The sequence below is a fragment of the Engystomops pustulosus genome, chromosome 5 (genome assembly GCF_040894005.1).
Source record: "Engystomops pustulosus chromosome 5, aEngPut4.maternal, whole genome shotgun sequence".
NCBI lineage: Eukaryota > Metazoa > Chordata > Amphibia > Anura > Leptodactylidae > Engystomops > Engystomops pustulosus.
In genome coordinates, this window is record NC_092415.1 from 31,622,536 (window position 1) to 31,640,066 (window position 17,531).

Sequence of the window (17,531 nt, forward strand, 5' to 3'; positions counted from 1 at the left end):
TGTCATAAGCAATCTCTCTCAGAAATCAATATTCACACGGCATATCCTGGGGGAAAGGGAAGTAGACATGCAGTGAAAGTTAATGTGAGTTATCAAATACATGTCTACCTTAATCCCTATTGCTGTTTTCTTGGCTTCTGCTTTTAGCCGCGTTGCTTTTAATACAGGCTTGTTTTTCTTGTAGTCTTGTCTTCCTAAAGTAGAAAAAGAATGAATAATTGATGGCAAAATGTATACTCGTAATTATTTTAGCATTATCGATTCTCGTTTTTTATTAAAAAACACACACACCAAAACGCAAACGTGCAATAATGTTCCGTCGTAATAAACAGAGACATACAAATATAGCAATGTGCCGGGATTACTGACAGCGCTGCAAGGGAGTCTGCATAAAAGTCTCAAAAAGTTACTAAAATGAAATCTACGGCACAGTTCATACACAAATTGGGATTATTAAAAAAATAAATAAATACAATGTTTTCCTTTATTATTTCCAAAAACCCCAAATAAATATAATTCAGCCTATATTACTTTATTTTTTTTTTTTACATATTTTTTATATTGTTTTTACATGGTGACTCCCTGTGAATCACTAGGTCATTATGTCGTCCACCCCTGTTGGTAACACCCGTGATCGTTTCTGGCTCCTATCGTTAGTATTAGCCTTTTGAAGGAAACCTACCAACACGGATTACCCTAATAAGGTTTAAAACTATTTACTTTTTATTTATGCAAATTATCGGCAGATGCTACTAGGGCGTGGAGTAGCCTCTCTGTTGAGCGGGAACACAGGCTGTTCCACGCCCAAGTAGCCTGTGGCGATCCAGCGCGTCTTCATTGTGCTCCCTCCAGCAACTGCACACACCCTCGTCTGCGAAGCTGGAGATCTGCGCATGCGCTGTACCCAGCACTGCAATGCGCTCTGCATATCCAATCTATGCAAAGCAGTGCATGCACAGATGAAGGCAAATGATGGCTTCACAGACGTGGGCGCGATGAGATTAAACAGTCAACGTGGTGTCTCATCACAGCAGAGAGGGTAATGCATGTCTTTCAGACCCTGAATTACTGTCATGTACGTTGGACGCAGGAAAGGGCAGAAAAGATTAAAAAAAATATATATGCTGGAGTGCCTCCTCAAATAGAGAGCGAATGGCTAAAATTTGAGGAAGAAACAATGAAACAATGATTTAGATGATTGAACAAGCATGGCTGCTTCCACACAGAAACATTACAAAACTTTTATCTATTGTTTTATGCAGAACCTATGATCTTAAAAAGTACATTTCCCTTAGAATTCTTCAGTGTTTCCTGATACTAGCGTTCACGGCCACCTCTGTTTCCTCAATTTGTGCTTCTGCCTATAGAAATTAGAGGGCTGGTCAAACATGACTAGGACTTTAGAAGTATCGGTATTCAATAAAGTATGGAAATGGAATGTGTACTTTAAAGAAGAAGATCTAAACCCAGCATTACTCATACATCCAGGCACCATGACTGTGGTAATCTTCTTATATTTGTTATCCACGGCCTCCTTCCTTCTAAAATCAACTTTTAAAATTATACAAATGAGCCATAATTTCTTTTTGGGGGGGGGGGGGGGTTCCAGAAGAAGAGTACCACAGTCACTTTTCCTGGACCAATGAATAAGTGTCCCTCATTTACCATGCTGAATTTTGACAGTAGATTTACATACAAATAACATTTATTTTAATATCTAATCAATGGATAGGGGGACAGAGCTAAGCTGGATGCCAAATGCTTCGAATAAATCCTGACGAACTAGAATTGGACCTCACTTATGGGTGGAACATTTCTTTAGTTGCATTTTTGTAGACAAGTTTTTAAGATCCAAAGGGGAAAGAAAGGTAAGCAACAAACTGTGGTATAAAAAGGGTAATAATTAGTCACTTTGGGAACGAGCTACCATCGAGCTCCATCTGCTTGCAGCCTTATTGCGCTCCACATAGAGATGACAAATACAGGCCTTCCCACTACTTTTTTTTAATGTCCTCCAATAGTAAATAAATTAACCCCATATATATATATATATATATATATTAATGGGGGGTTAATATATGGGGGGTAACACATACACACACACCAGTATATATATCTGTCAATACTATTTTTTTCATTCGAATTACACATGTCTTTTTTTAAAGAAAACCTACCATCAATAATCTACCTATTAAGGTGATCTAAACTTTAACTAATATGCCAATTTTCAGTAGAGGCTACTAGGGCATAGAGTAGCCTCTCCGTGGTATTTTCTTGAATTTTGTGTCTCCGTGGTATGGAAGCACATGTTACTCCATGTCCCAGTAGCCTATGCTGTCCCGCCTCCTCCCCCCATGGTGAAGGAGCCCGCTGACGATGGGGAAGGAGGTGGGACAGTGTAGGCTACTGGCGCGTGCAGTAGCCTTTTTTTCCATATCATGGAGAGGCTACTCCACGCCCCATTAGCATCTGCTGAAAATTTGCATACTAGATAAAGTTTAGATCAGAAAGTATTAAAGGATTAGTGAAAGATTGTTCTTACTAAAAGCCTAAAACTTACTATAGGATCTACCTTAATAGGTAGATTCCTGATAGTAGATTTCCTTTACAAGGAATCAGTCACCAAAATTAACCTTCCCCTCCCTTAACCTGCCAGTTATGTTATATTTTTATTGTCCAGCTGTTCCTATGGCGACAAAAGTTAAGTAAAGAAATATGCAAATGAGGCTGAAGTGGTCCAGGAAGTGTTAGCAGGAAGCCTCAAGACACCGCTCATCAACTTAGCTCATCCTTTCCCTTCCAGCGAGATGTGAAGCTGAAGCCCTGAAGTGCTCTGCTAAAGCCTTCAGCCTCATTATCATATTTATAAAGTCAATTTTTAGAATGGAAAAATGGACAGGATTAAATAATGGCACAGTTGGGCCGTAGTGCGGGCATAGCCCTACATAACCTAAAATTTAGTTTGGGTAGCCAAATCGTGTTGACCGATTCTCTTTAAGTTACCAATGAATTATGAATTTTAGGATACAACTGCATAAATATGAAGACATGTGACTGTTTTATTTTTTCATTCATATAGCATTTTTGGTTTATTGTTGAGTATTTATGCATCTTTTTGGTGTACATATATGCTAGGGTAAGAATAGATATTAGAGTGTTTGTTTAAATTTTTGATAACCTTTACACTGGTGTAAAAATTACAAAATAAATCCTACTTGTCGTATACCCCGATTTTTCTGATTCTTTTAGTGCCCCACACTGTTCGTTACTATCTAGTTCCTTTCATCACACAGACCATTAATGCTCAGACAATCTCTCTTCAGATTGGTTTAATAGTCATTTCCTGTCTGTTCTTTTTTAACATATTTACCAAATATTTGTGCATTTGTTTGCAGCAATATGGTATTTTATTTCCCAATTATACCCTAAAAGGCATTTAGAAAACAGCCCTGTTAATACCACAGAACAGACTATGTAGCAATCATAGCTGGCCATTCCACTAAAAATCCCTTGGAAGAAAAGGGTTGAAAAGGTCCGGAATCGAGGTCTGTTCTCAACTTTACTGTAGTTATTAACGAGAAGAATCAAAAACCTAATCCACCAAATAAATAAAAATGCATAAAAAGTATCAACGAAAGTGAACATCTGGATTATGGATTAAAAATTTGGTACACAAGAAAATAAAATGTACCTTTTTTTTTTTATTCTAAAACACTGCTCGAACTGCTTTATTGAGAGAGGTCAGGTTGAAACCTGTCCTCAGGACAAGTCATCAGTATTAACGACCTGGCCCATTTTAGTTTTTCCACTTCCATTTTTCACTCCCTTCCTTCAAAAATCTATAACTTTTTTATTTTTACATGTAAAGAGCTCTGTGATGGCTCGTTTTCTGCGTAACAAATTGCACTTCATAGTGATGGTATTTAATGTCGGAAGGCTGTCATGGAACCATATGCAGCAAAGACCTACCGGCTATGGAGAGGGCTCAGCCGGGCGCGCATCGTGAAGGGGTTAAAACTTCTTTGGGGCCTGGTAGACCACATATATAAAGTGATCTCCTTTCTCACCACACCCACCTACAGGCAGACCAGCTAATTGAGGGTATTGGTAGGGGTCAGTCTACCTTATTCCCTTCCCCCTGCTTTGCCTGTCCCACCACATCAAAAGTGGTGCACGGATCGGAGAAGCCTGAAAACTGGCGGGGAGGGAAGATTCATTTGCTTTCTCTGCCACAAAACTGGCGCAGAACACATTATGAACCTCCCCCAGTGGGAGGGCGGAGAGTCCTGAACAATGTAACATCCTGTGATGCTTTCTACAGCATAAAAGGGGCTCTGGTAACACCCTCCAGAGCATTTCGGACTCATTACCATAATGGTAAAAGTTGATTTTAGAAAGTGGTAGATCTCCTTTTACCCACTTACTTTGGAGACCCAGAAATTTGAAGATATACATGTTAATTCTTTTTCCTGAGGTCTCAGGTCCACATTTCCTCGGTTGTACATTGTACTTGTTATTTTTCTGTTGTTTGAATTATTTATGATTAAAAAAAAAAAAAAAACATTTATAAAAGATTTTCAATGTGTCCGCATCTGTTTTTAGAACAAAAAGAATCAAAAAAGACATCATTTAGCTAAATTGTAGACTTTCAAAAAAAAAAACAACTAACGGCCTCTTGATTTTCCCAAACACTTTAGAAATATTTTAAGGTAATGGCATAAACTGTGCAAATAGTTCATATCCATAGGTCTGTGTGTAGCAGAATAAAAAAAAAACTATACACTGCCGAGCCTTGTGTTTTTGAGATTCTCGCTTGATGAGCTTTGAATAGACATTATTCTTTTTTTTTCTAACTCGAATACAAATTATGATGATTTTACTGCAGTTTATAGGAAAATTCCCTTCTTCTTCATAAGTCTGTATAATAGGTGAAAACACTAATCAGGGTGAGACGAGTGCTTTTCTTGTGGGGTATTAATAATAACTCCGGGAACGGTTAACCCACAAGAGACCATTCAACATCAAGAACTTGCAATCTCGCTTAAAACGCTAAAGACTGGATCTTCAAAAGCACCTTGGTTTAATTAACATTTTTTCCAGACATAAAAAGTCTGAACATGGTAAATTAATTGGAAAGATAGCGTATTGCTCCAATGTAGCAAACTTCAGGTACCTTCAGTATGTAGAGGAACAGGGCAACAGAATCTCTGAAGTTCATTAATATTCACATAGACTGTTCTGCTAACTGAGCCTTGTATTACCGAAAAAGTCATGAAAGACGACTTCCAGCTAACGGCATCTAACGAACACCGATAGAATGTGTCCGGGTGTGGACCGGCGACATTACAAGGAAAATCCATACATTACAAATTGGTAGTGCTACAGTAAGCTGGACATCTGAGTGGCTCAGAATTGTAGACTGAACTGAAGTATGACGATCACCTAATGACCCTGATCAATGTCTGCAGAAAATTTTTATTTAATCAGATTTTTTTTTTTATTACTTTGTACTGAAGTGACAAACACACAATTAATACAAACAACACCCCCCCCGACCACCAATTCACAGGAGTGGCTCTTCCATTGGTGGAATGGACACTTTATCTGAGCCAATAATTATCCAGTTTCCAAGGGTTATAAGTGTTGCCTACCCAGGCCTGCAAGATGATGGATCGGCAACGGGCTACCGATTGCCAATACGGCTAACGTGTAAAAATGTGTAAATCTTCTGATTTCGGGTACTACTTGTGACCAATTGGTGCATGGGAAAAAGTATCAAATACTCTCATAACATTGAGACATTCCTCTATAACCTACAGGACTTATTGGTCTCCTCTAAAAATGGACAGCTTTCTAGCAGATAACATGGAAAGTGAACGGGACCAGGGATTCTTCAGTAACGTATATACACAATTCACATACACCAAACACAAGTGTCTTGACTAGTCTATCCATACAATAACAGGCACAGGGTGTAAAATGTCTACATTTTGCTACTGTGTAATCTGTGGTAGGTCTGATAGCTACTAAAAGGACATCTACCACAAAGTCATGGATTGTAAAACCAAACACACAGACATGCAGATTTATGTCCACTCTGGCTGGTACAGCTCTTCGTTTAGCTTCATATGCCCTTGTTTTTGAGAAGAAAAAAAAAAGCTTTAAATTTATGCAAATCAGCCTGAGGGGCTCCAGGCCCATTAACACCTATGAAGCGTAATTTTAAAAGCATTTTTTTTGCAAAACACAGGGCATAGAAGCTAAAAAAACACACCCGGTGGTGAATACTGAAGTGGAAAATAAAGGCTAAATGTAAAAAAATTGGAATTAAAAAAAAAAAAGGATCAAAACGTCATACAGCACCCAAAACAGTAATGAATCATCTCTCTGAGGAGATTAGACTATCCATAGACCACTGTAAAGCGTTAGGTCATGAGACCCTTTATCAGGTTACTTTATCTCTCAGCTGTCAGCGGATACAGAACAGAGAGTTGACTTACATAATGTGCTGAGAGTAGAAAGGAAAAGCAAAAATAAGGGCACAGGCACCGATTTTTAAAAAAAAAATATACATTACAAAGTAAACCTATTGATTTCTGCAAATTTTGTCTTAGTTTATTTACGCTTTAGCCTACCAACATCCTTGGAACCACATCTACAGCCTTGAAGAAGGTTCCACCTGAATCCAAATTTTTCAATCTATAACGTAGCCAGCAATGTCACCATAAGTGGTATTCCCACGAAGACAAGATTCTTAAATATACTCAGGATACCTTAATAACATATTCTATAATTCAGTGATATTACCAAAAATACAGCATTTCACAGATATAGTTGCAACCTCTCACCATCAGTCCTGGTGTATACATTTTGGCTGTCGCTGGGTACGACCATAAACTCCTGACTATGGTCGGGCAGATTCCTCTGGCTTCTCTTCTACCGCAGGGGGAGGGGCAGAAGGCACTACAGACAAGTGCGTGCAGGAGGAGACAGCAGCAGCTCTACAGAGAAGATAAGCTCTTGATCCGAGGGTTGGGTGAGCTAGCAGTCCTGATACTAGTCGGAATCCTAGTCGTACATTCCGGATCGGCGATTGCCTTCATACAGCATCTCATAGCACAGAGGAATCATGAAGTGTCTGCTTAGAGTCCCCGCCCACATTCTGGAATATTACACTGACCATCACAGAATGCCAAGACCCAAAACAGCAATAAAACCAAGTAAAATTGTAAAGTAAGAGGTTAAAAATGCCTTTAATGTGTAAAACCACAAGGTGACAACATGGAGAGATTTTGTCAGAATCATTCTACCCCGGCACATTTTTACAATCTGCTGTTTTTCGCTCCCACAAAGCATCATCGTAATCATCTAGGGATTAAGCCTTTCCTGAAACATACGGTAAAATCCCGTGCAACATCATCAAAAGAGATGAATGTATTTTTGTTGTCACACAGTCGTCTGTAACCTCCGCTTATTTAGACACAATTACGGGAGTCTAATGGCCTCTAGCTAGGAGCCGGAGAATTTATCAGCCTCCACCAGTCTCAATGCCTGCTCGCCATTTCTTCACATTGCTGTCCAGATCTCATTATCATGTGAATATCTAGTTATTGTTTTATGAATGTTCATATTTCAAAGCTTTCCTCTACGCTTTTCCTCAGCAGACTTTACAATATCCAACCTCATTATCATCATGTGGCAGGGCCGCTTTCCGCCTGCATTTTCTGCTTTAAAAATTAATGCATTGCTATTTTCTGAATACTGCTTAAGCTGCTTATGAGCACATTATGCTATCAAACAGACACATGCAGAAAGGCTTCATAAACTGTTGTTCTTTCACCGAAAATACAGCTGGTTCCGCATGAAAGACAAGTCTTTTCACCTGCAAATGGGCGAGCTGCTATATTTATTTTTCCCCTTTCTGATGGTCTTTTATGTGCCGGTAAATCTTTAATTTCCTTAAACTTTGAAAGGAACGTGTGCAATTATAATTCTATGTGAAGAAAGTATGGATGGGTTCATACAGATGGGTTTTTATGGAAAAAAAATGCTTCTGCCTACATAGTTACCCAAACTAGGATTCCTGTTAATTTGAGTGACAGCCCTGAGGGTTACTGCAACTTGTAGTTGGCACAAAATATACAGCAGATATATGCGAAAGACAAAATAGGTGCAGTTGCCTACAGTAATCAAAGTGTCTGCTGCTTACATGCAGGTTACCGTATTTTCCGGACTATAAGGCGCACATAAAAACCTAGGATTTCCTTAGAAATCCAAAGTGCGCCTTATAGTCCGGTGCGCCCTATGAACGGAGACAGCAGATCTCCAGCGGGAACTGCAGACCACGCGGCACGAACAACAAGCGCCATAGCGCGAACCAACTTCTGCCGCGTCGGTCTGCAGTTCCTGCTGGAGATCTGCTGTCTCCGGTAGCGGGGACCTATGTAAGTAGGGTCCACGGCCCTGCTCCACTTCCTCGGAGACCACTCACCTGTTGCCGGGTCGGTCTCTGCTCCGTTTTCCTGCCATGCCCCCGGACCTCTGCCACGCCCCAGACCCTGCGCCTTATAGTCCGGTGCGCCTTACATATGGAATTATTCCATATATAATGCGTTGACTACTAATGCGCCTTATAGTCCGGTGCGCCTAATAGCCTGGAAAATACGGTATGTAAGAGGAAAAGCAAAATACAAGTTTGGGTCCAATGAAATGTTGATTAAAGCTTTTGCCCATGAGCAAGTTTGGTCCAACAATTTGTTTCTTGCATTTGTGGGATTGACTGTATTGAACCTACAATCATTACATGTCAGTACAGTCATTCTAGGTTCAAACTCCTCATGTCCGTTCAGTTCAGCTGTTCTAGGTTAGAGCTCAGCATCTCTGTTCAGGACAATTATTCGAGGCTAGAGCTTGGCATGTCTGTTCAGGTCAGTTATTCGAGGCTAGTGCTCGGCATGTCCATTCCGGTCAGTTATTCGAGGATAGTGTTCGGCTGGTCCGTTCAGGTAAGTTATTCGAGGTTAGAGCTTGGCATGTCCATTCAGGTAAGTTATTCGAGGCTAGAGCTTGGCATGTCCGTTCAGGTAAGTTATTCGAGGCTAGAGCTTGGCATGTCCGTCCAGGTCAGTTATTCGAGGCTAGAGCTTGGCATGTCCGTTCAGGTAAGTTATTCGAGGCTAGAGCTTGGCATGTCCATTCAGGTAAGTTATTCGAGGCTAGAGCTTGGCATGTCCATTCAGGTCAGTTATTCGAGGCTAGAGCTTGGCATGTCCGTTCAGGTCAGTTATTCGAGGCTAGAGCTTGGCATGTCCGTTCAGGTAAGTTATTCGAGGTTAGAGCTTGGCATGTCCATTCAGGTAAGTTATTCGAGACTAGAGCTTGGCATGTCCATTCCGGTAAGTTATTCGAGACTAGAGCTTGGCATGTCCATTCCGGTCAGTTATTCGAGGCTAGAGCTTGGCATGTCCTTTCAGGTCAGTTATTCGAGGTTAGAGCTTGGCATGTCCATTCAGGTCAGTTATTCGAGGCTAGAGCTTGGCATGTCCATTCAGGTCAGTTATTCGAGGCTAGAGCTTGGCATGTCCATTCAGGTCAGTTATTCGAGGCTAGAGCTTGGCATGTCCATTCAGGTCAGTTATTCGAGGCTAGAGCTTGGCATGTCCATTCAGGTCAGTTATTCGAGGCTAGAGCTTGGCATGTCCATTCAGGTCAGTTATTCGAGGCTAGAGCTTGGCATGTCCGTTCAGGTAAGTTATTCGAGGTTAGAGCTTGGCATGTCCATTCAGGTCAGTTATTCGAGGCTAGAGCTTGGCATGTCCATTCAGGTCAGTTATTCGAGGTTAGAGCTTGGCATGTCCATTCAGGTAAGTTATTCGAGGCTAGAGCTTGGCATGTCCATTCAGGTCAGTTATTCGAGGCTAGAGCTTGGCATGTCCATTCAGGTCAGTTATTCGAGGCTAGAGCTTGGCATGTCCATTCAGGTCAGTTATTCGAGGCTAGAGCTTGGCATGTCCATTCAGGTCAGTTATTCGAGGCTAGAGCTTGGCATGTCCATTCAGGTCAGTTATTCGAGGTTAGAGCTTGGCATGTCCATTCAGGTCAGTTATTCGAGGCTAGAGCTTGGCATGTCCATTCAGGTCAGTTATTCGAGGCTAGAGCTTGGCATGTCCATTCAGGTCAGTTATTCGAGGCTAGAGCTTGGCATGTCCATTCAGGTCAGTTATTCGAGGCTAGAGCTTGGCATGTCCGTTCAGGTCAGTGATTCTAGGTACAGATTGTTTGGGGGAACAAACTCATTCATGCCCTTTAGACTGTAGCAGTAACCAGCCAAAACTACTAGGTTGTATGGGTGGAATCTAATCCCACAGTGTGACTCATTTCATTCTGCAGGTTATTTACACAGCATGTAACTAGGATTCCTATAAATTCCATGCACTAGAACGTTACTGTAAAAGCGGGGAGGTAGCTACCTGCAGTTAAACTGCAGTGTTTATGTCCGTGTATACCCAAACTCCTGTTGCAGTCTGTTATATTTTAGGAAAATTTGTAACACAATTTTTTTTTTAAATATTAACAGCCTACACCACTTTAAAATATCAATGTTCTGTTTGGCTCCCAGTCTGAGTCACCTGGCAGTACATGTTACTTGATCAGGGAGCTTTTTGCCCCTAGCAACTAGGCATGGCTGTGATTGGCCAGATGCACCTCTGCAGCCCAAATAACATGTCCAGATTAAGCGGAACAGAGATCTAGAAAACAGTGAGGGATTGATACAGAAAGTATATTTCAAAATTCTAGTACTTTTCATTGCATTAACAACATCAATTATTTGCTGAACATGGACAGCCCCTTTAAGGTTGAAGGTCCTTTTTAACACAGCTGTCTGAGCTAGTGTTAAACATCATCAGCACTTATCTTTTAACGCCCAGTCTAGTATATGTTTATTTATATATAGTATATAGTCTCTGCATAGCTGTGTATTATTTTACCTACAATAGATGTAGCTATTTGCTGTGATTATGAGCCACATTTACCTATGTGCTCTTATTAAAGAGTACTAGAGTCTGTGGATGAAAACTTGAGTGGCCACAAATGGACTGAAATCATCATTTATTTGTACACACAGGAATGTGGATTTTTGTAAATGATACAAGATTACAGTAAATTATAATCATTGTACAGCCCTTGCCAAGTGTCTGGTTTATTTTCCTACTTTTCTCACTTAACAGACCAAAATTGCTCAAAATGTTAGTAATTTTTTTTTTCATTGAATTGTTTGGCACAGGATTACAGGGAGGTGTCCTAAGATGCAGAAATATATTGGGTTTTTTCCTAAACTTTTTGAAAATGTTGACCTTTTGCACAGTGTATCTTAAACTACAGCAGAAGTAGAGGGTAATGGCAAAGGGTGTCATATTGTATGGAAGTGAGCTTTAGGGGAGTCACAGGATAAAGGAAAGTGAACAGAGGTTAATGAAGTATAGGAGAGAAGGCAGAGGAGGTCATCAGGTATAGAACGGGGGGGGGGGGGGGGGGAATAGAAAGATCTTAGCACGTAGGGAACTTGAAAGGGTTTTCCCACAAAAGAAAATTCTCACATTTCTATCCCCAAGTGATATTAACACGATAAAGATCATTTTAAGCCCTTAATTTACAATGTTACTCAGTTTTAGTGCTGTTTTAGCTCCTATCATTCTCTATGGTGCTCAGTGCAAAATCCCAGGGTGTAGGCGGGGCCTCTCTAAGCAGAGACATTACTGTATTATCCATCTAGTTTTGTGGTGTGACAATGTGGTTAGAATATCAGGGTACAAGGTGTATATGCACTTTTCACTGGTGTCACTAGTGATCAGAGATGCATGAGATGATTACACAGAGGCTGACAGACTTTTACACTGTTACACTGTGAGCTCTGCTACATCTCACAGCTATGTGCCTGCTTCCCCCTGCCCCTGAATCACTTATCTCCTTGTAGCTTGATGTTTGCAGCCTCTCTCTGCTCACCATGTGCTGACAGGCTGTGAATCAGTGAGTGTCTGTGAGCTCTGTGCAGGGGGTGTGGCTACAGACAGAGGGCAGAGACAGACAGAAACTCAGCTCCACAATCTCATCCAAGATGGCGCCCGACCCTAAGAGAAGTTAAAGGGTCATGTCAAGGGGAAACTGAAATTGTGTACAGGACTGTTCAAGAGAGGTTGGACTTGATGAGACAGGTTGTGAAATGATATATTTTTGTTAATAACAGTGAATTAGAGAATGTGTAATTTTGTTATCCTGAGTACATATAAGAAACTTGTCTTCGTGGGAATACCCCTTTAAATTTGAGGAAAAAATATGAATGGGTTGAGGTATATAATATGGGGTGTATATAAAATTATTTAGGTTTCGGAAAGTAGGTATGGGGAAAAAAATTAAAGAATTTAGCTGGAAGGGTTACTTTAAGATTATGGGGGATATTAGCACAAGATATCCTTAGGGACCATTTTAGATTGTGGAGGGTTAAAGGGGTGTTATATAGACATCACATTTTTGAAAGTGGTAGATAAATATGCCTTTGGTGCTTCCTTAAAGGGCTTTGCCCATGAAAGAAATGTCTCAAATGTGCTGACAATGTGCTTAGATTATCAGGGTAGTAGGTTTATCTACACTTTTATATACACCAGGACTGATAGAGGCAGGTTGGAATTGTATCTGTGAGATTCTGTATTTTTGTTAATAACGGTGAATTTGAGAATGTGTCATTTTGTTATCCTGAGTATATTTAAAAATCTTGCCTTTGTGGGAATACCCCTTTAAGTAGGGAGGATTTTCCGGAGGAATTTCATCCCCTGGGTGCCTTTTTTTATTTAAAACCAGCCAGGAGAGGTATAATATCGTCAATATACAAAATACTAAGAGAAAAATGGAGATCTCAGTTGAGATATGTTATGACAAAAGTAGGCAAGACTTGGTTTTCCATGGCTTTCAGATTTTTAAAACACAGAGTTCATTTTACCCCAAAACGGTAGATTGGGTATAATTGGCGAATCTGTAAGTTGAAAGTGTTATTAATAGCAAGAAAAGTAATCTAGTCTATAACTGGAAAGCTAGTAATACCTCCAATAAAATAAACTGTGGGAGGAGAAATTAGATCTGTTGGTGGTAGCAGAGCAACAGGAAGATGTAAGAAATAAAATGCGGATGAGGAGTGCAGGAAGCATGGGTCAATAGACCGCTACTATAAGGCTGCATTCACACGACCATATGAAAATGGCCGCATGCTACCCGTACCGTACAGCCACATTCATTTCAATGGTCAACACGTCCAACTATTTACATTGCCGTTGTTAACAATATACCGTACACTTGCCATATAAAAATATAGAGCATGTCCTATTTTCTCCCTTATTCCAGTGCTGTATTCCTTAGAAGTCTATGGGGACGTATAAAATACGTGCTGCATAGAGATGAAAAACATCACGTATATATATAGGCTCATACGGCACGGAAATACTGGACTGGAGAAATCATACGTTCATGCTAGAAGAGTAGTAACGGCGGTAACGTCTGTCGCCTGGAGAGGTGGGTGCATTTTTTTTTTCATGAGAATTCGTCGTTTTTGTAATTGTTTATTGTTATGGCTAAATTTGTAAACTGATAAACAATTTTAAAATGTATTTTAAAAAAAAAACAAAAAAAACATTGTTTCATTGGAAAAAATGTCTTCACCTTATGGTCAACCCCTAAAGTGAGTCAATGGTGAATCTGCCCTCTCTTTTAGAAGCTTTTCTTTTCTGTCTTCAGAGTATTTCAGAATATTTTCGACTAAAAGCTAAATTAGCAAAAAAATGCATGCAAAAAAAAAAAATGATTCTGTTAACACAAGAATATTAAAGCAAAAACAATAGCAACGGCTGCTCATACAGTCAACACCAAGCAAACTGCTGCAGTCATCATGGATGGTAATGAAGATATTAACACTTATACTGTTACACATACATACAAAATTCATGAAATCAGGGATTTTCATTAATTGCAAAAAGAAGAAAAGACATGCGAAATGAATACAAAAGCGCTTGAGTTTGACAATCTTATAGTAATTAATGTGATGCAGTAATGATGTGGTCTACAGGCACACACTGCACACCAGAAACCGCAATGTAATGAGCATTTTCATACTTGGCAGATTAACTTCCTGTTCGATTGTACGAATCAAATGCATTTAGAAGGATTCATTGCAATCAGGAAAGGAAAGTGTCTCCCTGCAACTACCAAAAGAGGAGGCACATTGTTCAGGTAAAGAATCCAATTCAACCAGGTGCTTAAAGGGATTGTCTACAATCTAAAAACATGTCTTTAATAAACTGTGCCACTTCTGTCCGGGGGTTGTGTGGCCGGGCACATCATCATTTGTTTTCAAAATTTAGACAACCCCTTTCAGTTGTGTTTATGAAATCAGCATTTGCCCTTCAGGACACAGGTATATTCTTTAAAAATATTTTTTATTTTACAGCTTGATCACACAACAGAAAGTACATAACGTTTTATTTTCTACAACAATAACTATTCATGTAGATTTAGGTTTTAAATTTTTTGCAAAAAAAAAACCAAAAAAAAAACAACTGTTGGCCCGATTTACTAATTGCGTTTAAAAGTTAGACCTCATAAAAATTAGACTTCACAGTCTAAAAATTTCCAGACTTATGTCTGTGGTTGATGCTGGATGATAATTTGTTAACGTTTAACAGGAGGGTAACTGATACTCATCCTGTAGAAAATGGATTTTTTCATTTCAGGTAGAAGTATTCTATAACCTCACCGCCAATGTTCTAACCCATAAAGAAAATCAAAATCCATCATGATAAGCCAGGGACATTACTCATAGATCCAGGCACCGTGACTGTGATAATCTTCTTATATTTGTTATCTACAGCCTCTTTCCTTCTAAAATCAACTTTTAAAAGTATGCTAATGAGCCCAAAGGGCTTTGGGGTTGTAACCAGAGCCCCTCCATGCTGCAAGTTCACAAACTGTTACATTTCTCTCCCATCCCCCACCTTTGTTACCTACAGCAGAAAGTGTAGAGGGAGGGAAGATCATGCTCTTCTAATTGTAATAGCTTGTGAAGTTACAGCTCTGGAAACAACCACTAGAGCCCTTCATGCCAATTAGCATAATTATTAAAGTTGATGGATAACAAATATAAGAAGATAGGTCCAATCACTGTCACTGTGGTTAAGAGTCCCACTGTTTATCATGATGGATTCTGATGTGAATTTTTTTTTCTGTTACTGTAAGTGTATGCAGGATAAGTAGTTGTCTTCAAAGAAAATCTACCAAGCATGATTAACCAGTGGCACTTGGGGAAGAATCACACTGACTTTTTTGGCTAATGGACACATACAGTTTATTTTTCTTTTCCTGGCTTCAGTGATTTTTCACCCAAGGTGCAACTGCTCAGATGTCCTGCACTTTTCGGGAGTAGTTAAATGGAGGGAATGGGGCCTCTAGTGACCTTGGAAATGTACAATAACTTACACCAGAAGGTACTGTAAATTACTGCACAGACCATGGTCAGCTTCTAGCAGGAGCAGATTTGTGTTTTTGGTGCAGTGATGTCCCCAATTTATTTATACTTCATAGGAACATGTCACACTAGCACAAAGGGAATCAAGTACTAGTATTCATAATGCAACCCCATTGTTTGTAGAGGGAAAAAAAGAATCATAATTACTTGATTTCTTCACCCTTGTAATCTCTGACAGCATTACAACAGAGGTGCTGCATAGTGATGTACAGTACTAATGGTCTACAGTAACAAAACCTGTTGGGTTCATTGTCACGTGTCAGCATTTCTCTATATTTTGCAAGAATGGGAACACTTGAAGATGGAAATATTGACTTTAACTATATTAGATGTATAAAGAAATCGCTTGTCAATCCGCTCTTCCCAGTTTAGTACAGAATTTTTTTTCCCTCAAAGTTTTTTTATTATATTTTCTACTTAGTTTGAAATTCTGCGGAGTGAGCAAAAAAAAAAAAATCTCTCTTTCTTGGTCCTGAGAGAATTGTTTGAAGTTTTAGGCAAGACTGCAGGTCATAGAACATGAATTTAATAAAAATGACTGCAGACTCTATGTTTTTTTTAGGAAAAATAAAAAGCTTAGATGAGTCGAGTTAAGAAAATATCAATCCTTAACTAACAATATGGTAAAACGATGCTGACTTCAGCAGCAATGCTAATTGCATCCATATATACACATGTTTTAAAAAAAAACTTATATACTCACCTTCCAGCGCTCCCGATGCTCGGCGCGGCTCCTCTTCTGTCTTCTCCGTGATGCTCTGGTCCCTGCCCTTCCTCTTCTGTCTGCTGTGACAGTCGGCAGAGATGCGGCCATGCGGTCTGCTCGCATAATATGACGTCATCAGCAGCCGCATCATAGTCTGCGCTGGCATGCGCATTGCCGCGGCTCTGCTGGCTGTTACATGAGACAGAAGAAGAAAAGAGGAGCTGCGAGGACTGCAGCATCGCTGAGTAGACAGAAGAGGAGCCGCACTGAGCATCAGAAAGGTGAGTTTGAAAGTTAATTTTTTTAAGTACTTTTTCAATATGGGGGCTGGCTAATAAAGGGGGCTGGCTACTGAAGGGTGCTGACTGGCTGTATACTACAGGGGGCTGGCTGGCTATATATATACGAAAGGGGACTGGCTGGCTGTATACATACTAAAGGGGGCTGGCTGTATACATACTAAAGGGGGCTGGCTGTATACATACTAAAGGGGGCTGGCTGTATACATACTAAAGGGGGCTGGCTGTATACATACTAAAGGGGGCTGGCTGTATACATACTAAAGGGGGCTGGCTGTATACATACTAAAGGGGGCTGGCTGTATACATACTAAAGGGGGCTGGCTGTATACATACTAAAGGGGGCTGGCTGTATACATACTAAAGGGGGCTGGCTGTATACATACTAAAGGGGGCTGGCTGTATACATACTAAAGGGGGCTGGCTGTATACATACTAAAGGGGGCTGGCTGTATACATACTAAAGGGGGCTGGCTGTATACATACTAAAGGGGGCTGGCTGTATACATACTAAAGGGGGCTGGCTGTATACATACCACTGGGGGCTGGCTGTATACATACTAAAGGGGGCTGGCTGTATACATACTAAAGGGGGCTGGCTGTATACATACTAAAGGGGGCTGGCTGTATACATACCACTGGGGGCTGGCCATATACATACTACTGGGGGCTGGCCATATACTAAAGAGGCTTGCTGACTATATACTGGGAGGCTGTGACCAATGCATTTCCCACCCTCGGCTTATACTCGAGTCAATAGGTTTTCCCAGTTTTTGTTTAGGGGTCTCGGCTTATACTCAAGTATATACGGTAGTTTGTATACTTAGCCACCATTCCATTAACTTATTTGAGTCGGATGGATATTGTTGGATGTTCTAGACCACTGGTGGCGAACCTATGGCACGGGTGCCCTCTCGACGGGCACCCGCACGTCACCCGAGTAGAGTTCACAGACACGACT

General features: G+C 40.3%; 1 protein-coding gene across 5 annotated transcripts in view; it reads right to left on the reverse strand.

Annotated features, from left to right (window-relative positions):
* The window catches only part of TRIQK (triple QxxK/R motif containing), a 328,700-nt gene that overhangs the window by 22,538 nt on the left and 288,631 nt on the right, over nucleotides 1–17,531 (reverse strand). For all 5 annotated transcript variants that reach the window (XM_072151536.1, XM_072151534.1, XM_072151533.1 and 2 more), the window contains one exon: nucleotides 109–194. In XM_072151536.1, the coding sequence (XP_072007637.1) occupies nucleotides 109–194 (86 nt within the window). The remainder of the gene's footprint in view (nucleotides 1–108; nucleotides 195–17,531) is intronic.